Consider the following 21,224-nt stretch of genomic DNA (forward strand, 5'->3'; position numbering starts at 1 on the left):
CCCCAACCCACAGTGATTTTCCTATTTTTCAGTAGCACATGCTGTGATTGTCATTTTGCCAAATTCTCTTCTGTCAACACCTTGCAACACTTCTTTGCTTTTGCTGTTCCTCAGTCAGAGAACTGCCGTCCTGAGGACAGGACTTTGAAATTGCAAAGCCGCTGTTCTCTCATGGGGTGCAGAAGAGGATAAACACACCGGGAGATCACATCTTCTCAGGGAGTTCAAGGACATACTCTGTTCCCGACAGCCAGGGTACCTCTGGGAGAACGGAGGAAGAGCAGAGCAGAGCAACAGTGACCCCACCCCCAAAGATGCAGGGGGTGGTCTCCCCTCTTCTCAGCTCCTTGTGCCCTGAGGCGTAGAGGGCAGCACAGTGCCACTTCCGTGCCGTCACCTCTGTAGGGAAGTTAGTACTACATCTGGCACTCCAATCCCAAAATTAAAATTCTCGCTTGTACTTCCTCTGCCCTTTCTGCTCTCCCAAGCTGTTGGATGTGGACAGCTCTACTGGGCATCAAACCTTGATTTTTCAGCACACTGCAACATAATGTGTCATCGGATGGTGGCAATAATCATAACAGACTTTGGGGGTCATAAGTAAAATAGTGAGAACCAAGCTGGATGATAAACTGAGTCCCTAAAGCTTTTCCCACAGTTCTTCAGTTTGTCCTGACTTTTCACTTCTCTGTCATTGCCTGAGTCACTGGAGATGCTTGCTAGTGAGATCCTGTATGTCATCAAATACTTCTTGCTGTTGTAGGCGAATGCCCCCAGGTATGGACAGAGCAGTGCAATTACATTTTCCTCCAAGCTGTCGATTTTACTGTTAGACATTCAGTACCACACAGAATTTGAGTTACAGATCCCAAATTTAGCTTTCATCACCTTTGCTTTTCTGGAAATGCTTGTCTGTCATTCAATAACCTTGATATTAAATGGCTTAGCTTTTCAAAATGCCTTTATTTCTAGGAGTAACTGTCATAGTACTTTGGTTTTAACTTTTAAGGCTTGACCTGTAACAAGGTGAATTACTATTTAAGTATAATCTCAGTACTGTTTGTTATAGGAAAGTTTTCTCCATGTAAAAGCAACATTCAAGCAAAGAAAATGCTCCTTTCAAAATAGTACATGTCTAAATTTGGATTTTGTCCTGTTAAAACTGTGTGAGATCTACTGGGCCTTCCTCCCTGAGGAGATTGGATTTGTTACCCGAGCAATCTAACGAACATGTCTCAAAAGTCACATCCATTATGGTACATTACCAATTCATACAGCTGGTTCCAGTGGGGCAGCTTCCTTCAGACTTCTGGAAACATGTGTGAGACTAGCAGGCGATGGAAGGATACAAAAAAACAAATTCCCACTATGCATCACATTTAGATTAGTGTCATTCCACTGAGGGAGATAGAACTATTTCTAGTTTAGTCCATTAATTTGTAAATAAAAAGACCTAATATACTCAAATGTGGGATACTTTATGGTCTGTTGAAATTAGCAGAGAAATGGGAAATCCCATAGCTAATCAGTGTAGGGGTTTATCAGTCAATCCAGTATCCATGACCATTACCGGTTAGCTTCAGAGAACGTCAAAAGAAAATATGTACAGGGAATTTGGGATTTTCTTACTTACGGTATAGGTTTTTTTGTTTGGTTGGGAGAGGGGAGGTTGCCTTTTTAAGTATTACCCGCTAGTGAATGCGTAGCTCGCTGAAACCTGGGAGCTTTTAGTTCTGAATTCTTGACCCATTCTTCCATAACTCAGAATTTACCTGCAACCTGAAAACAGTGCGCTTGCGCAAGTGTCTGCTCCTCGTCAATCCTGCCGATCCCAGCAATACCTTCTTGTGACAAATTCCACAAGCAACCTGCATGATATGTGTAAAAAGAGGGGTCTTTTGTCAGTGTTACGTTATTGCCATTCCATTTAATATTGCCCTCTTAAACATGATGCAAGATAAACAGACATGTTTAATTTTATATCTCTTCATTTGGCAATAATGTCTTTCCATGATCTAGTTGGAGATGTCCCTGCTCCTTGCAGGGGGGTTGGACTAGATGGCCTTTAAAGGTCCCTTCCAACCCAAACCATTGTATGATTCTGTGTCTATAATGGCTTTGTCACATCAGTAGTTTCTGTCAGAGACAGACTGTAGACAGAGTATCTAGAAATGGGAACAAGATTGGCTCTTGGAAGATCCACACTGGCATTAAAGGCTTCTCGGTTTTCCAGAATGTTTCTTTCTGTGTCATCTTTATATTTTCTTTGCCTAAAATCATAAACCCAAGAAACCTATCACCCACCCACCCACCCACGAGGGATTGCCTGCCAGCGAGCCATCCAGTAGTGATGCATTTTCAGGAATTAATACTGTTATTACTAGGTGCTTCTTTGCGTTTCTATAATTGAAGTCATTTCTGCCAGCGTACATTACTTTTGCATTTGTGACAATGCCCCACATCACTCTGTGCCATCTCTGGAAAGTTTCTGGGCTTGTAACTCCTGAACACCCCGCAGTTTGTCACTGACGGGAGCTCTTAGCGTGACTGCAGAAGCAGCAAACCACATGACAGCCTTCTGCCGGCTGGGCAAGTTATTAAAAAAACAGCTGCAAACTATAGCCTCAATAAAGGTGCTATCATTATGTTTTCATGCTGCAGGATGAAGTTAGTTTTAAAAAGACATTCCTGCACAAAATGTTGTCATAAAGGGATAGTGGCTTTCATTACCAGCTTGCTTCTTTGGGGAATTACAACCTCAGTGATTTTAATTTGCACCAGACAGAAAGCTGCTATGCTAGTCATTAGCCCAGATGTTAATTTCCATCTAAATATTGCTCTAATTACCTAAAGAAATTTGTCATTTTGGGGACTCTGAGTTATTGGAATCAACAAAGTGTGTGATTTTTAAACCTGTACTTTGCAGGTTTTTCTTTATGTTTTGAGACTCTTGTGACAGGTTTTAATCTGTTTGAGCTGAGGTGCTTTTGGTTTTCTGCAGAAGAAGCTAGAGGTTGTTAAAATCACAGCTGTTTCACTGATGGCCAGGCACAGCTCTGAAGATACCTGCAGGCGGACGTTCAGCGGGGGCCCTTCACTGACGTCGGCAGGTTTCTGACTCTAGCGTAGGTTGCAGGATGGAGTCCATTACCAGTGCAAGGGTGAATTTACCAGCATACTGAGGGAAGATTAGCCAGGACTGCTGTAACCAGTGTTTGACTTGAGAAAATATGAGCGTCCCCTGCAGAAACCAGAGGAACTCGGGCTGTTGGACCAGGCAGAGCTGCCTTAGGCAGCTGCAGGCCGCGCAGGGGCTGCCCCTGCGGAGGAGTCATCCTCAGGCGCTCTGGAGCCAGCTGCCTCACGCAAAAAGGGTGTTAAGGAAGCAGATTGAAGCACTTGGCTTCGGCATTGTGTAAATGTGTAAAATGCTGGGTTTTCACTAGGTCTGCGCACTCGTCATGTAAAAGACAGAAATCTCGTAGCAGATTAGGCAGAGCATCCCTACTCATACACAGGGAAATCCTCTCTTCCTGCCTTTGCCACTGCGGATGTTAAAGGCACTCTGGTTTACTTTTCCATTATCATAGGTTTCCTCAGATCTCTGATTATTCATCTGGGTTTGTTCATCTTCTTTTTGGAGGCTTTCATTGCCTGGCCTCCGTCCCGCTCCCCAGCCACAAAGGAGCCCTTGCAGCAGGAGGCAGAGGCCTCTCTCCCAGCAGCAGCTATTGTAACATCTGAGTTGCTGTTACGTCTTCTGCAGCTTGCGAAGCAACCCAGATGTTTCACACTTGGGCACAGATTGATTATGTTTCTTTGTAAAACAGATATTATAACTACTGCCTGAAGTCTGCCTCAGCTGACAGGATCTCTGTTAGCTCTGCTTAACAAGAATGAGCACTGAGAAAATGCAATAAATGGGTTTTATGCAACAAAAATGAGCATATAAACTGGGGTGGAATCTGATGTCCATTCTTCTTCCCTCCCCTACACAGAGTGCGAGCCCATAGAAGCTATAGCCAAGTTTGACTACGTTGGAAGATCTGCACGAGAGCTCTCTTTCAAGAAAGGAGCTTCCCTTCTGCTCTATCACCGAGCGTCTGAAGACTGGTGGGAAGGAAGGCACAATGGGATTGATGGCCTTGTCCCTCACCAGTACATAGTGGTGCAGGATATGTAAGCAGTGTCTAGTGTGACTAGGTTCTTGGTGGGGTGTAAAAACATGCTGAAGCAATTAACAAAGTGGTTTCCAAACGAGACAGTGGTTTGAAGGCTCAGAGGGATGAAACATTAGCCTTCTATGCAGGATGCCTCTGTCTTCATTCCCCTGATTTGACAGCTTTTAATCAAAAGCTACTTCTAGGCTAAGCTATGTTGTTTATGGATATGTTCCCGGTCCATTAAGAGACGGATACTGCTGCACCTATAACTCTACTATCTCTTTGTAGCAATTGCTGACATTTAACTTCAGTATAGCAAGGGCTGGAGAAATGCAGCCCTGAACTCTTATTTTACGGTATTAAGTGCCTGCTTTGCCAAGGAGGACAAAGTTCTTGTTTACAGAAAGGTTACAGTCAAAATGTAAACAGCTTAGTAAACAGAAGGATTATAAGCAATTTTTGTAGACACGGAGGGGCTGTAGTGTGTTACAACAGGCCTGCTTTTCTTAAGGGGATTAAAATCTGGGAGTGCCAAGATGCTCTCTGTCACACCTAACTCACTGACTTCTCATCTCACCATGTCTGTTCTGTTCAGGGATGATACTTTCTCAGATACACTGAGCCAAAAAGCAGACAGTGAGGCCAGCAGCGGACCCATAACTGAGGACAAGTCATCATCAAAGGACATGAACTCTCCCACTGACCGTCACTCTGATGGATATTTAGGAAGGTAAGCTTGAGCATAATGTGTTTTCAGTTGTACTGGTCACGGCTGAGGTAACACATCAATTACTTCTCCACGTGCTTATGGTGAGTCACTATAACTTGTCCTATAACCACTTCTTCGTTGGTGCAGGCAAAGAAAGAGATCAGAACCTCCACCTCCTCTAAGACGCCCCGGCAGGAGCAGTGATGGTCACTGCCCAGTGCACCCACCTCACCCTCTCTCCAACTCATCCCTGGAACTCGGTTCCCCCAACCTGGCAACTCACTGCAGTCCCAGAGCCCTCCTTCAAAATCGCAACCTCAATGCCGACAGCCCTGAAAGGAGGCGTAGACCTGGACACGGCAGTCTTACTAACATCAGTAGGCATGATTCTCTAAAGAAGATTGATAGCCCTCCAATTAGAAGATCTACATCGTCTGGTCAGTACACAGGTTTCAATGACCATAAGCCACTGGACCCAGAGTCAATAGCTCAGGTTTGTGTCTCTTTTTTTACTTTATGTCACTCTGGTTTTCTGAGGAGCATGTCTTGGTGAATAGCATAGTGCAGAGGACGTACACTGGTAGGAGTCTGTGTGCAGGAGAATATCGTGTTTGGCTTTTCAAACAGAGTGTGTGTGAAAGAAGATGCATTAAGGGTTCCTGGATAGGAGAAGCACAAGGAGGAATAGACATTTCAGTAGCAATAAAAAGAAATTATTTCCTGTTACACCATAATGAAATTGCCTCTGCCACCCAGAACACTAGGGTAGTACGTGATTACAACAGTTATGTAAATCTGTGTGCTCTGATGAAGGCACTGATGAAAGCTGGTGTATTCTGACTTGCATGTAATTAGTGTTTAATTATTTCTCAGTATTATATTTTGCAGAAAAGTACTCTGACTGGCTAGTAGCGACCATTGCCCTTCAAAGCACAGATTTACATTACAGAGGCTTGTGGATTTTACATGGTTTTCATCTAGTTCATACCACATGTTGATTTGATGCTTGTAGTTGTGCCTAAGAACGTGATGTGCAAGACATAAATAAATCATGGGCCATCTTGTCCCTGTGTGAGCACTCACCAGTCTCATTCCTGGCAGTGAAGAGCTGAGAAGGATGGAACAGGGAGCACCCCGATCATCAAATTGGTCTGTTGTACAGAACTGATAACGGCTTTTGAGCAAGTAGATACCATTGTCTTCAGAACTCATGTTTTGTCTGGGGAGTATAACATGATTACTAGGGGCACCCTGAGGGTACTTTTGATTGCAAAAGTATTTTACAATAACGTTGGCGCTCGTGTCTTAAATTTAATGTACTGGTGATACTTGCTTTCAAACTCTGCTTCCAACAAGAGACAGAAGGGACTGTCATGCTTGGGTCAGAAAGCTGAACCACGTATTAGAGAGTTAGAAAGTGTAAGTGTTGTTATTGCTTTATTTTACTGTAAGTTATTTATTTATTTCCCTGGAGCCATGCACAGTGCTGTTTGGTTCAAGCTATTTTTTTTTTTTTGATGCATAACTAGTGATCTTTTGGCAGTGAGAGAACCAAAACTTAATGATTAAGACCCCTCCATGTCTCTGTTATTAAACTGCCTGAAAGTTACTGTGAGCAAGGAGGGAACACCAGATATTTAACCTCAGTTGTATCTCGGTACCATTGAGAAATAGTAAACTAGTGTCTTGGTGCATTCTTTTAGCATTTGTGCCAGAAATCTTGATGAAAAAAATCATTTCTTAGGTAAGTTCACTGAACAATGTCTTGTATTTTTTTTCTGCTTAAAATTTAACTCGGAGAAACAGAAGGAGAGAAGAGCTGATAGACACACCAGCTTTATTTCCTTACAAAACTTGGTTTGTAATCCCCATGAGGGAATACAGATCCTAAACACCTGGGGCACTAGATGAGGGCGGCAGTCAGCTGAGAGGTAGCAAATGGACTAAAATCTTTACAGCTGTCAGTACCCAAGAGATGACAGAAATCTTCACAGTTAAAAATACTGCTAAGCAAATATCCATTGTCCTGACAATCAGTTAATAAAATGGCTTGCAGGATTTAGTCAAATTGATTTTTAAATGGCTTTTTTTTTCTGGATTTTGACTCTCTCATGTGAACAAGTTAAATATTTGTAATGTCCAGCCAAAGCTGCCAATCGTAGTGTCTTTCGAATAAATCTGGTGGAAATTGGCTTTAGGACTGTAATAGTCATTAAAGGCAAGATGGCTGGCAAACTCATGCTTTTTCACCCCCTCCCCCTCCTCCTCCTCTGGCGCTTTGCGTTCAGTAGCAATTCAGATGATGTGTGCTCTCTCTGTGCTCTGACCCAGGACATCGAGGAGACGATGAACACGGCGCTGAACGAGCTCCGTGAGCTGGAGCGGCAGAGCTCGGCGAAGCACGCCCCTGACGTCGTGTTGGACACCTTGGAACAAATGAAAAACACCCCCACCCCTGCCACCTCTACGGAGTCGCTCAGCCCTCTCCACAGCGTCGTCTTAAGGAGCTCCGAGCCTCAGATCCGCCGTAGCACTAGTTCTTCCAGTGACACCATGAGTACTTTCAAGCCCATGGTGGCCCCTAGAATGGGAGTGCAGCTGAAACCTCCTGCTCTTAGGCCAAAACCTATTGTTCTTCCAAAAACAAATCCTAGCATAGGGCCTTCTCCTCCTTCCCAGGGTCCAGCCGACAAATCTTGCACAATGTAGACAGCTCAGCCACCCACAGTGCCCAGCTGGGGTATGCTAGGGAAAGGGATGGATTAACGATAGAAGTCAGGGCTCCACAACATCGTTTGTTCATGTTTGTAACTGGAGAGGCTTTGTTTTTCTGTGTTTTTGAATGTATTGTCTGAAAGTAGCTACATTAACATGGGCATTTGTATTTTGTATGGTTTCAATTAAAAGAAAAACTGGACAATTGTGCATCGTTTTAAAAAACAAACGTAGACTTACTTGAAAACTTGATGCTGCACCATTTGTAATAAAAACAACACAGATCACAAACAGCCTGCCACGTTGTACCATACTTCACAGTCTTACTGTAGCTATATAATAACAGATCCTGCACAGAACTAAGGGGCGGGGGGGGTCAGGGGACGTGGGACCTCTCATTTCTGGGTCACCAAACCAAATCTCAAGCAGGTTTGTAAGAGTTAAGATCTAGCATGTGAGGATTAAGTGTCTGTGTGGAATGTCTAAGTCATCTCAGGCCACATTTCTTATCTAAGACACACCAAAAAAAAACCCACCAAACCCTCACAACTCTCACAATTGGCACCAAGTTTTAGCTTTCTTGTTGGCAGTCTCACAAGAGACAAGTGCTGGATGGATCTGGAGATCACATTGCTCTCACTGATAAAAAGCAGCGTTCCAGGTCACAGCTAAAGCACATCTCCAGAAACGCCTTTTGCTGTCCTCTGTAATAGTGTACCTTTTCCTACGAAGCTAGACCTTCATTCCCTGATACAACATTTTTCACAAAAGCTAAATTCATTTAAAGTTTGTCGTTGAGCGAGCCAGGCTCTGGGGAGTACGTGAACCCGGTGGTCCATTAGACAGGCTGATAGGCGATTAAAAGGATCAACTGCGCAGTAATTCAGCAAAGTATCCCGTTGACTTTATTGCTCCGTGTCCAATTAAAGACATGATTTGAGCTGTAATAGTCAGAGTTTCGAGCTGACCGAGCTCCGCTGGCTGCCTTGCACAGCGGAAAAGCTCCGCGCGCATCCTCGGTTGTGCTGACGGCAGCGAGACGGGGACTCTCTGAGGCGGGACTGCCTCCTGCCAGCAAGGCAGGGGTCACCCACAGGACAGGCAGCTGAGTTTCTACCACACATTATTTACGATCTCACTGTTGGAAAGCTTGAAGTTGTACCACTCGTTATACATAAACAATTGAGTTTGAGGGGGGAAGAGCAGTGACAAAATTTGATAGATGGAATTACTGAGGTGACGGGAATAATCTCCTGTTGTTATTTAGGAGTAACTTACTCCTGCCCTGGTTTACACCCTGTAGATAGGTAATGCAAAGCCCCAGGTGTGAAGCACCCCATAAACCACCTCTGAGAGCGAAATTGCTCCTGGTATTTGCGAACCCATCTCAATCCCGCCGCAGACTTCACGCAGGTCTAGGTTAGAGGCAAAGTCTTAATCCAGCACAGCGGACTGTGAGGCGTCGGTCAGTGAGCCTCCAGCCCTCTCAACTCCACTGCCTAGTCCTGACGCCAAGGCAGGAGCCTAAGCCAGACCAGCGCTGGTCTGCGGGGTCTGTTCACTTGGTCGAGACCAGAGATACTTTCAAGTAGTTCCCCAATTTACTAGACTCAGTGGAACAAACTGGAATTTCAGCTTTCATTTTCATGCAGTTTTAGTCTAGCGTTTTTAAATTAACCCACCTGGCATAATTGAGATGGATACCTGTATCTTTAAATTACATAGGGAATTTTGTATGTTTAAATAACTGTACTGGACTCCATAATGCTTATATTAGAAATTGTTTAGCAAAAGAAAATATTAGAAACAGTGCATTTAGTGAATGCATCCACTTAGCGCATTCACACAGTTAAATGTGTAGTTTGATGGTTATTATAGATACTTAAAAGTATAGTAAGTGGATATGTAACAGGAAAGACTGCTACAACTACAGGCGTACTAAAGGGTAACTCCTGCACACCTACTCCGATCAGTATTGTCCTTGGCTGTCAAGTTTGATAAATTGCAGTACTGGTAGCTTCCTGCTTGTTGACTGTTACCTAATTGTGTCAATGTACATCTGTAGTATGTACATGTGAAAGTGCCTTTAAATTTTAGAGGAGCTTTAGCCTTGCTCTTGTACTGTTGCATTTCCATTGCATCCTTCCCTGTTCGTGTATGGCTGCATTCCCATCGCATTCCTTCCACTCTCGAAGAACAAATAAAAACATGGAAGTTTCACGGTTCTGGAAGAGAAATGTACTGTTAATCTGTTGTGACAATGCACTTTTATGTATAGTACTGTACATTTTTGGCATGTACCATTACAAGCTTCAGTATACATTCAGGTTTGTTCCTCATAGTGTATCTTTATAATAAAGAAGATAGTTCTGTCTGTGCGTGTAGTTTTGCTGGGTAAACCACCGTATTGTCTAACGTGGGTTGTTAATCTACCTTTACCTTCCACAGAAATGGAAAACAATCTGCATCCCCCAGCCACCCACACTCCACCCTGCATCAGGTCCCCTCATCGTCTTGGCCTGAGGAACTGCTTGTTCCTGTGCAGGCTGCTACCTAACTTCAGAAACACCATCCCACTAAGTTCACCCAAGTCCCTTTATGCCTGAAGACCTCCCCGGCACAAAGAGCCACCAACCTCACGCGGTTCTGCTTGAGCACCCATTGAAGGTGGTCAACGCCATGGGAACCCCCTGCCACCCACTCTCCTGCTCTCCACAGGAAAAACTGAGGCTAAAAAAAACCAACACTCCAACTTCTACATTTTGAAAGCACGGTCCCAGAGTGAAAAGCATAAAAAAAATTCTACCTGGGGGCATTTCTTACAGCAGAAAAAGGGATGCCATCACGCTGGGGGATGGCGGGGAGTGCCACAGGTGAAGGCTTTCTTCAGTGACCTGTTGTCCAAGTAACAGTGGCAACCCGCATGCCTCCGCAGCTGGCTCCAGAAACCAGGGGGCTGTGAATGCCATGCTGATGGCTGCAAGAGATGTTCAGCAATGGAGCAGATGCTGTGGAGGACGATTCCTGGGCTCAGACTGCAGCTGCTGAGACAGGCCTGCTGTGCTCCCCAACTTGCACAGGTTGAAGGGGTGAAGAGCTATGTTGAAACACATTTCCAATCCTTGCTTAAATAAGGCAGCAGCTGCAGCTGAAGGGGCCGGTTTTTAAAGTCACCTCCCATTGTGGTTGAGGACCACTGTCTGCCTGGAGGTGAAAAGGGGAGAGATAGTGAACTTCCAGTACCTAAAAGAGGGCTTGTAAGAAAGACAGGGAGAAACTCTTCAGCAGGTCCTGTTATAGAACGAAGAGTAATGGTTTTAAAATAGAGGGAGGTAGATTCAGACTTGATACAAGGGCAAAATTTTTTAGAATGAAGGTGGTAGAACACCGGCATAGGTTGCCCAGAGAGGTAGTGGATGCCCCATCCCTGGAAACATTCAAGGCCAGGTTGGATGGGGCTCTGAGCAACCTGATCTGGTTGGAGATGTTCCTGCTCCTTGCAAGGGAGTTGGACCAGATGGCCTTTAAAGGTGCCTTCCAACTCAAACCATTCTATGATTCTATGTCAGGTGCTGTGGGATGGTATGGGGGAAGACAGACCACCCCAGCTCAGAGCTGGGCTTTCATTCTTCATGCTGGGAAAGCTGCAGTAACTCAGCTCTGCATTTGTGGGCTCATCGATCAGCCCATGGTGGCAGCCTTTGTAGCGCAGTGTCCAGTGACCTACTTCGGGTATTTCTTCTTGTTCCTTGCTGCACAAAAACCAACGAAGATATTCAAGAGGGGATGGCAAAGGTCATTCCTCATTCAAGGTCCTGCAAAGTCCAAAGGATGTGTAACCCAGTTTCTACAATCAGCCCATACATTGGTGGGGAGAGAGGCTTCTGTGGCAGCTTTCAACCTATTTTGAAATAAATAAGAAAACGCAAGAAGAGTAGCCTCCCATTGTGTAACGTGAAGTTTTGGTGTTGCACAGTGCTGACTTCTTAGCTTGCGTCCAGGTTTTGTAGTGGAAAGAAGCCCGGCTCTCACGGAGACAGCCAAAGGTTTTGGCAGGTGACGAGGAAACTGCTGGCTTTACTGGCACTCAGAAAAGCGAAGGGGTGATGAGTTGTTTTGCCAAGAAAAATGTATTAACCGAACAGAAAATGAGCAACAGCAGCAGCAGGGTGTTCAGCTCTCGGGTCACCGCTGAAAATCGCTGTTTCAAGCCATGTGCAGCTCCGAGATGCGGCACAGCCACAGCCGGCAGAAAGGCCTCCTCAGCCAGTTTAAGGAAACCACAGAGGCTCAGCCAGGTTTTAAGTTCTCCTTGGCAGACCCGCGTGGTTTATTATTTACTCTGCAGCTCACGGGAACTTACCCTGCCCAGAAGGATCCACAGTCGTTCTATTCAATCACTGCTGCCCCGTGGGATGAGCCTTGACATGAGTCTAGATGGTACCGGTACATGAGGAACAACTGAAACTGGCCTAAGTGTTAACTAGTGATGGTATGGGATGAAAGTACCATTCCTCTAGGTAGGAATATTGTTTTATCCATGAACTTGGCTCTTGCGGGCTTGGGAAAAGCCCCACAAACCCTATAACGTATGAAAGGTCAAATAGATCAGCAAATTAGCACATTAAAATCCTGTTAGCTAACACAGCTCGATTACTGTTAAAAAAAAATTCAAAACAACTGCCAGTTTAGGCATGCCACTGTAATTGCAGCTGCTCCCTTGCTGTTTTTTGCAAGGGCATTCGCAGGTGACAGCACCAATCGCCGCAGGCACTACGGCTCTGTCAGACCCAAGGTGAGGAACTTTTCCTGCCGGGCGGGCTGTGACGCTGGGATCCTTGTGCCCTGAGGGTATCACTCACTCCCTAGGACACAGCCTGGCTCACCCCATCCCCCCCACAGCCCCCTCTGGCACATAACCGCCCTGCACACCCCACCTCCCTCCCACCACCCCTCAGCCCCCGGCCCCAGCGGGATGGGGAACCTGGCACAGTATTTCAGGTCCTCTCATCCAGCCTTCCTGCTGATCACCAAGGCCAAAAATGGTGGAAAACTAGGAAGCAGAAGATGGCAGGTCACGGACCAGGCCATCTGAGGCATTGTCCCAAGCAGACAGGAGAACAAAACTTGTGTGGTGGCCCTAAGCTGGACTTAAAGGAGAAAAGAGCAGTGTATTTCCTTACCTTCTCACTCATGTGACAGATACGGCGAGAGCCAGTATGTGCTGGAATTTGACACTGATTGAGAGATTAAATAACCTAACCTGGGTCTGCCTGAATTGGACAAGTCAGCAGGTTTTCTCCCACCTTTCTCAATACACACATGCGAACCGAAGCCAGCAAGAACACAGTTTTTGTGCCTAACTCTGCAGTCAGCTGAGGATGGCTCATCCCCAGTTGTGCCATTGCCATCTCCCAGATAGCTCGGGCCACGCTGGTCACCGCAGGCACTGAGAGCGGCTTTTTGGTCTGGGCTTCAAGGTTTGAGGTTTTTCCTTTTTTTAATTAACAAACTAGATGATTGATTTTTTTTTTTCCAAGTAGCGTAGTAATGGAATGAGAGTGTGAAGTACAACGCAAAACAAATTCAGCTGTAAGATATGAAGACAGACAAGTTGTGCTGTAGGAAGGAGGTCAGACTCTTGCGGGATTGAAATCAATAGGAGCCGCTCGCAGTGTGACAGCATGGATAAACAAAAACCAAACCCTGCCTGGTCTTATTTCCGTGGAGTACATCGATTCCTCCCTTAATATCGGCCGCATGCAGTTTCAGTAGCATACACTGACATCTATAAACACCAACCAAACTACATAAAAAAGTGGTTTACATTTATTTGAATTAATTACCCCTGGGAGGGACAAATCACCGGGACCAGTGCTGTTCTGGAGGAGAATAAGACGGTCCTTGAAATGGTCATTTTTCTGGCAGTGACTTCTTGATTGTGGTGAAGTAGCATTAAACTGGAGATGGTTACTGAAGTCATGAGCAGTGAATTTAAGTGTGCTAAAGGTGGAAAATACCTAAAATCCTTCGCAACTTTGGCTAAGAACTGCTGAGTACTGTAAAATGACTCAGTGTAACACATATTGTAATTGTTTGGTTTTTGGTTTTTTTTCCTGCCTACAATGTTTTCAGAGATGGCCATTACAGCAGTACACCAGCACCCCTGGTAACCATCACCAAGATGAACACAGCACAGTTATCCACCAATTCTTGCAGATTTGAGCTGAATTTCATTTGCACAGTTTTCTCAGCTCTTTAAATGATTTTTTTCCTGAACGCTACTCCAAGAACGTGTCAAAACTTAATTTCAGACCTAGTGTCAAGACCTTTTTTTAATTTGTCATACACATCACAAGGCTTATTTTATGGCTAAATCAAAGTTATTCTGAATAAAATCAGTTCATGTACAAGGTTACAATTGGGGATTGAAACACAGCTGATCTGGGGCTGCTGAATATAATTTCTTATGCACTGGAGGCCTGAATGCCATTCTTGTCTGCATACATCCATGAGGACTGCACATGAAAATGTGTATGTTCAGTGAGGCAGCAGCTGAATTGCAAGCTTTTCTATAGAAATCTAAGTTCCTTCTGTGCCTGCATTGTAATACTGGGTCTCTGGTTTGACCTCTATAGAAATAACTTCATTTTGTGTTTACAAGTAATCAGTTTTGCTGTTTCATTGTGGTTACTTTTTCCTATTTCAGAGGCATACTAGCAGGCTCAAGTGTTTAAATGCAATTTTTGTGTGCACTACAGTTCCATGTGCAATATCAGGTACATTCATTACTACTCTAAAGTAAACTCAATTTTTCCAGAGATCTATTAGCAATGCTAGTCAGAGAATAAATCAGTTATGCTTAACATGGTTTTCATTCTTAGTTAAATACAATTGATGAGAAGGCAATTCCTGCAGATTATTTAACTTTTTTGCAGTATTTCCTTTTGTTGGTGAACATATAAAGAGTTCTGCTCAGGCCTTACAAATTTCCTGGTGGCTGCCGGCCAGCCCAGACGTCAGCTCAGCCAGAGGCCCCGTTTGAGGGTGCCCGTGCTGGGTGGCAGCACCATTCTGGTCCCTGCACCGTGACCTCTGGCGCTCGCCTCACCAACAGCTCTGGTCATAGGAACATCAGCAGGAGATTTCCCCCCTCTGTTAACCTGAGTGAGAATACGCATGAGAGTGATCAAATCTATACGTCTCCCCTAATACAGTCTGGATTGCGTGCGGCATGGTCCAAGTAAAGCAGCGTTCAAATGCTGTGGGAGTCGATCCACACCTTACTCACTTGGAGGAGGGCTGGAGGCAAATGTGCAACCTGTGCTGTCCCTACAAAGCTACTGAGTGCCAGTGTCCCTGAGAATCTCAGTCCTCTTTGCTAAAGCCAACATGAGCATCTCCAGTGCCTGCGGTGGCTCAGGTCCCCCCCCTGCATCCAGGGCACCGGCGTCTTCAAAGCCCAGGGAACAGTCATGCCTCAGCTGATTAAAGGAAGGATCCCAGTATCAAATGAAAACACATTGGGCAGGAAAACCGCATTTGTATGTGGCAGAAATCCTCCCAGAACAAGGTGCTGCAATTCTGCAAAAGGAAATTTAAATCACATTGCTGTTATGCTGATGTGCAGGAATATTTTTCAGTGTTGCTGATGGTACCCTGAGTAACGGTCAGGGATAATCTGGTTTGTTCATAACTTCTGTCAAGATAGCGCTGAAGTGAGATGGGTGCTCTTCTCTCCCCGGGCATTTGCGATTCAGGCCTGGTCTCTGAGAAATATTCTGCGTTACATTTGCCGGCTGCGCAGCCACAACCCCCGCTGAGGAGATGCTGGGCGGCCCCTTCCCCACTGCCATGTTCACAGGGGTGGGTGTCCCACTCCACTGGAGGCCAAGGTTAGCGGGAGAAGGACCTGGGTAGAGGATGCTCTTAAACCAGTCAGAAGAGGATTCTGCTTTAGAGCGGCAAAAATACAGGCCAGTTGAGAAGGAAAGCTGGCACGTTATCTGTTAGTCAGCCAGGACTCTTCTCCTCCCCATTGCTCCTACCAGATTCAATAAAACAGGTACCTGCCTGCGGCTGCCTGCCCTACCGTTATTTTTAGCAGCTCTGCTTCTCCCCGGACAAAATGTTAGAGAGAGAGGGAGAGATCAATATAAGTTGTACCTCGCAGGATAACATCCACGTATCTGCACAAACAAAAATACAGCACTTCAGCAAGTACAAATATCAGTTCAACAACAAAGAGAACAAAAAGGTGTCTGCATGCAAGGTGCACTGAAACCAAGACACATGTATTTCAGCTGGTAAAGCCAAAGACTGTGACAGCCATCCCTTTGTATACGCTCATTCGTTCCACCGAGGTTTAGGATTTTACATATAATCTCCATGTCTCCTCTCAGGGAAAACCAAAGGACAGAGAGGGGCTGGGAAAAGGGTGAGGGAGAAGCGGCTTTCTATCATGGTAGCCCAAAACAGCAATCTTGCAGCCAAAATTATTCACTTTCCACAAGACAGGCGTTTGGGACAACAATAGGGGAAAGCTACTGTATGTTGAAAGGCACCTGAGCAGAGTCCTGGCTAGATGCCCATTCCAGCCCTCCCTCCTGCCCGCTCCCACCCTGCCCTCACCCTCGCCCTCCTCTGTGTCCCACATCACCCATCAGCAAGGAAAGTAAAATGAAAGGCAAAAAAAAAAAGCAAGGGAAAAAAAAAAGAAATCACCGCAATTCAGGTGAAAAGTGATGCTTCAATTCCTGCCCAGCTTCCTATCCAACACAGGTTTTTTTTGTGTCCGTTACCTTGTTGTTGATGGCACGAGCGACATCTCGCACTGCAGTGCCACTCAGGAAGTCTTGACCAGGCAGGAGGCGAGACGACAGGTACGGAGAGGCAACGAAAGGCACCATCAAATTACTTCCCCCAGGTACAGAACTGGAACAAAACTGTTTCTGGGATGATGATGTGTAAAACTGCCCTGTTTAACCCAAAGCAGAGTCCTTTGGAAACTTCAGTTCCCTTTGTGTATATTACATGCACTACGTGGAGTATGAAATAGAAAGTAATTTATTTTAAGGTCTAGTTTGTACCTCAGGGTATCCAAATACTAAAAATTCATGGCTTAATCGGAACAGTTGCTCCTGATTTGTGTGGGTTTTCTGTAGGTCTTATCCTTTAAGGAGAGCTGAATGCGTGTTTCATGGCAGGAGCGCTGGTGTTCGGCCTACACTGCATTGCGCGCCTCGTGAGCAAGAGCCCACCCCACCAAGTATGAAAACAGATTGGCTTGTCTGTTGGTTTCTCCTCCAAAATACACCGTTTGAATTTTTATAAAGGAAAAACCCTCCAAAAGACCTAAACCAAACTCTCCAACAGCCCCTGATTGCATTTTGTTTAAATTTTACTATTTATTTCACAAATTACCCCCTTCTTCCAGACTTAAATACCAACCCAATACATCCCACCATCCTTTAGGAGACTCAAGACTTACAACGGCATCCCTCGTTCTATATATAAGACACTAACTCTGCCTTGCATCTTTATGAACGTATTGTATGCCTAAGTTATAAATTACAGAAGGCTGGACTGTAAAGATATCATAGAGCAAATAAGTTTAAGCAATCAAAAGGTCAACCATGAACTGAGAAAACCTTATTTCTTGCACAGCCAAACAACTCGTTAATAAAAGCCATAAAACAAAACGTGAAGCAGAGCAGAGAGGGAAAACAGAGCTGGCTTGTAACAGGATTTTCCCTTTCACAGCAAATTCTGCAAGCTTAAATATATTTTCTGTAATAAAAATGGACAAAATAATCCCTGTAACTTGTCCCTAAATTATTTTTTTAAATTGAAATGCTTTGCTGTAATTCTTTTTCTTCCTTACAGGATAAATGCTTTTCGTTGTAACATCTTATACAAAACAACTCTGCTTTAACGTAAGCAAAATACTTTTTTTTCTGCTCTTTCTAGAATGAAATATTTCTACAACGTATGTCTTCAGGAAATATCCTGGGTTTCACAAAGCAGCATTTCCTAATGGGACAACGACTTGCAGGAAAATTACTGGTGGGTTCTGGCAAACAGCTTTGGGACGTCTTGGCCCCCTCGTGCACAGAACCTCCCCGGGGCACACAGAGAAACACCAAATTCCAAGCCGGGGTGCAGGTGAGCAAATATTGCTATTAAAATAGTAACACTTAAGAATGCAAAGGAAAAGCTGTCAGACTAAGAACTTTTATTGGAGAGAGACAGATGAAAGCTCTGGCAGCCACATGTTTTATTTAGGGATTTTATTCAGCTGTGTAATTGGAGGACACCGAAACACAGCTTCTCTCCCTTCCTCCGGCATCACACGCCACCCTCTCTCAGTAGAACCCTGAGGAGAAATAGAAGTTACAAAAACTGAAGTTTTCATAAAACTCTTATTAGCGGCAAGTCTTACCCCAAACTCAAGATTCAGCTCTTACCTACCTAAAGCTCCTTCCTCCCCATCTCCTTCGGGCCACAACACCTTGGGAACAGGATGGAAATTTGTGGTCTTTTGAACTCCAGCTGCTAATCATTCATGGTTTGTAAATGTCTTGCAGCCACTGACTTTTCACAAACATTACTTTTTTATACTACTTTTTAAAAAATGAACCTGTTAACATCAGGGGTCCCCTGGTGAGCTCTTAGAATGTTTTATCGAGAAATAACCCCCATATATATATATATATATATATATTTTAGCAGCTACTTGATTAAACTGCTACAACACCATTTTTCACTTCTCCCGTTTATTGTGCAGTTACTTTTGGATCTCTGCAAGGAGAAGATCAACAGCTCTTGGTTTCTTTTTAAAGTCTCCATTATACACACACACGAAATCACACAGATGGGTTTCACACCCCCACCCCAAATCTGGAGGACAGGAGGTTTCCTACTTCCAAAGCTTTGGGAAGTTCCCTAACATCTTTCCTCAGCCAATGGACCCACCAAGCAGGGGTAAGGCTCCCTGGGTATTTTATGGATAGACATGTGTCGTGGTTTTGTTTAGTGGGGGGGGCCTAAGGTGGTAGCTTCTGTAGGAAACTGCTAGAAGTCGCTCCCCTTTGTTCAGGGGACTTGGCCAGGCCTAGGGTGGACCCACTGCTGGCCAAGGCCGAGCCGATTGGTAGCAGAATGTCTCGTGATAACGCCTCTGCGATAACGTATTTAAGAATGGGAAAACAGAAAAAAAAGAGAGAGAAGAGAAGATGCCACTTCTAGCACTGCACCATCGAAACTAGCTCACCAGCAGCCCAGTTACCTTCACATGGATGAAAGCTGCTCTTCCCTCCTGGACTTCCTTTGCATTTTAGTGAGCAGTGTTCTGCGGTACGTTCATAGCAGAACATTGAGAGCAGGTTGTCTGTTGCTCGACTTTGTTCACAGAAGGAAAAGGTTTGGGCCACAATGCCAATTTCTTTCGGTAGTTATTTGTAGCATGCTGCAACATCCCGTTAACGCTCCTTGCCACGAAAAGGAGCAGTGATGTACGTATCAGAGGAGTTTTACTGCAGTTTAATATTGCCTCCACTCACCTACTAACTGCAATAGTCTGTTGAACATCTTAGTAAAATCTCTAGGACAAACACTCACTCATCAGAGCTTCCTATTAAAATATTTGCAGCAATTTCATAAACGCTTCTTCTAGCAAGAGGACGAGTTTCTGAAACAATGCTGTCCCTGTAAATAAACACTTTCCCGAAAGGTGAGAGTTTTAACTGTATCTAGCAGAGTTCATTTAACATCACTGAAAAGTTTCCTCGGTGCTCCTAAACCACAAATTTACTCACTAGGAGTCTCGCCCGCCTTCCACTCCCGTGAGCAGCCTCTGCTGTAACAAGTCAGTAGTGTGACTTCAAACAGTATCCTTCATCTCGGTGAGCTTTAAAGTTTTTCAGCAGCTGAACACAGTTAAATCCACCTCTCTTAAGAAATGGTGACAGATATTGTGTCTTTCGTTTGGGAGGGAGAGGGGAGAGTGCACTCAACGAGTCTGGGCATAAATCTTCTAATCTACACCAGTGTAATGCCAGAGTTATTCACAATTTCAAAAGCCAGTTTCCTTTTATCATCTGAAAGACTGATAAGGTAGAAAAAAAAAAATTGCTGTGCTATGAGACTTCTTGAGGTCACTTGCCAAAAATCACTCACAGTAATATGCCTGCAGAACAACAATGCAGATTACAAATCTTCATTCACTGGCGTCACCTGATCTGGGACCCAGCTGGGTTCACATCACAGTTTATGCCTGAATAAATATCCAAACAAAGATCCTATGAAGTCTGTCATACTTCATTTATTTGTAAATGCCCCATGACCTCGGACTTGCATTAACCCAAACAAAAGTAGATTGAGCAGATCCTAGCAGAGAGCAGGGGCTCTCGGGGGAGGTTTTGAACAGCTTCCAGGGCTGATGCAACACCTGAAGAATAAAATGCACAGGCCTTCCACCTTGCGATTATTTTTGAGCGTGGATGGGACAACCCAAGGAGACTCTGGATTTAAGTCCAGCACTTGAAAGATTCAAGCAAGTAAAAGCACAGAATATTTTGTATGAAAAGGAACAAACAGTAGGAAGATGAGATGACAGAGCAGAGGTGTCACATCCACAAGATCTTTAATGAGATGGAGCAACAATTTCCCAAAATTTTACACAGCTTTTTGTAAAACCAATGGCTCTGAGAAGCCTGTGTTAAGAAGCCAACCAAGAAAGGCTGCACCGGGTTTGACTACAGGTCCGTGTAGCTCCGTACCTCAACTCTAACAGGGGCCTCTAGATATATCCAGGAAAGTTTGGAAAAACAGGACCAGTACACAGTGGTACCTCTCTGCTTCCCAGCAACTTGCAGCTGGGAGTTTACCTCACCCAGAGGTTGCATTTTTTTTTCTTAAATTAGTACATGGGAACCACACAGCTCAGTGAATTTCTGAAAACTTAGTTTCTTAGGTCAATGAGTATATCACCATTTATGGGAGTAACTATAAAGTTGTGAACAAGGGAAAAAAATAAAAGGAACTATCTTTTGTAGATGTCAACAGCGATGCTGTAAGAGCTGGACTTTGCTTAGAGGAACTAAAACGTGCTCCAGCATGTGTAGCCAACGGGAGCTCCTCACATTAGTCTTATGCTGAAGACACAGCAATCAGAGTTTTTTAAAGCAAAAAGGACTTAAAACATATGACTGTGATTACTTTCTTAAATCCAAAGCTGTGCAGCCTGAAGCATAACCCAGATTCCAACCCAGCACTGCAGCGGATCAAATCCCAATGAGTTTCTGAGTCAATATTATTCCTATGCTCCCTGGCAATACATACATTTCTGCTGGCACATGCAAGGCTTACCTGCTAAAAAGCACAGGCCAAAATAAAATATTGAAGATGTCTATGAAATATTGGTGCTATTAAGTTGTACACCCCAAATTCAAATTTTCCATTTCCCAGACTCCCTGGTGCCTGCAAATGACAGTTTATGAAAGCAGCATCTACATCTTGCTGTGAAACACCACAAATGCTATTTTTCAGGCTTCATTTTGAGGTGTATGGTTTAACACAGAAACCTACATGTAATGAAGGGTTTGGGGATTTTTAAAAGTAGATTATGAGCAGGATGT

General features: G+C 44.5%; 1 protein-coding gene across 2 annotated transcripts in view; it reads left to right on the plus strand.

Annotated features, from left to right (window-relative positions):
* The window catches only part of SRGAP1 (SLIT-ROBO Rho GTPase activating protein 1), a 142,574-nt gene extending 132,613 nt beyond the window's left edge, over positions 1-9,961 (plus strand). For both annotated transcript variants that reach the window (XM_086748656.1, XM_086748649.1), the window contains exons 19-22: positions 3,999-4,179; positions 4,759-4,893; positions 5,020-5,365; positions 7,204-9,961. In XM_086748656.1, the coding sequence (XP_086604782.1) occupies positions 3,999-4,179; positions 4,759-4,893; positions 5,020-5,365; positions 7,204-7,581 (1,040 nt within the window). In that variant the 3' untranslated portion in view covers positions 7,582-9,961. The remainder of the gene's footprint in view (positions 1-3,998; positions 4,180-4,758; positions 4,894-5,019; positions 5,366-7,203) is intronic.
* The last annotated feature ends 11,263 nt before the right edge of the window (positions 9,962-21,224 follow it).

Source organism: Chlamydotis macqueenii, chromosome 1 (assembly GCF_036417535.1).
Source record: "Chlamydotis macqueenii isolate bChlMac1 chromosome 1, bChlMac1.mat, whole genome shotgun sequence".
NCBI classification, from domain to species: domain Eukaryota; kingdom Metazoa; phylum Chordata; class Aves; order Otidiformes; family Otididae; genus Chlamydotis; species Chlamydotis macqueenii.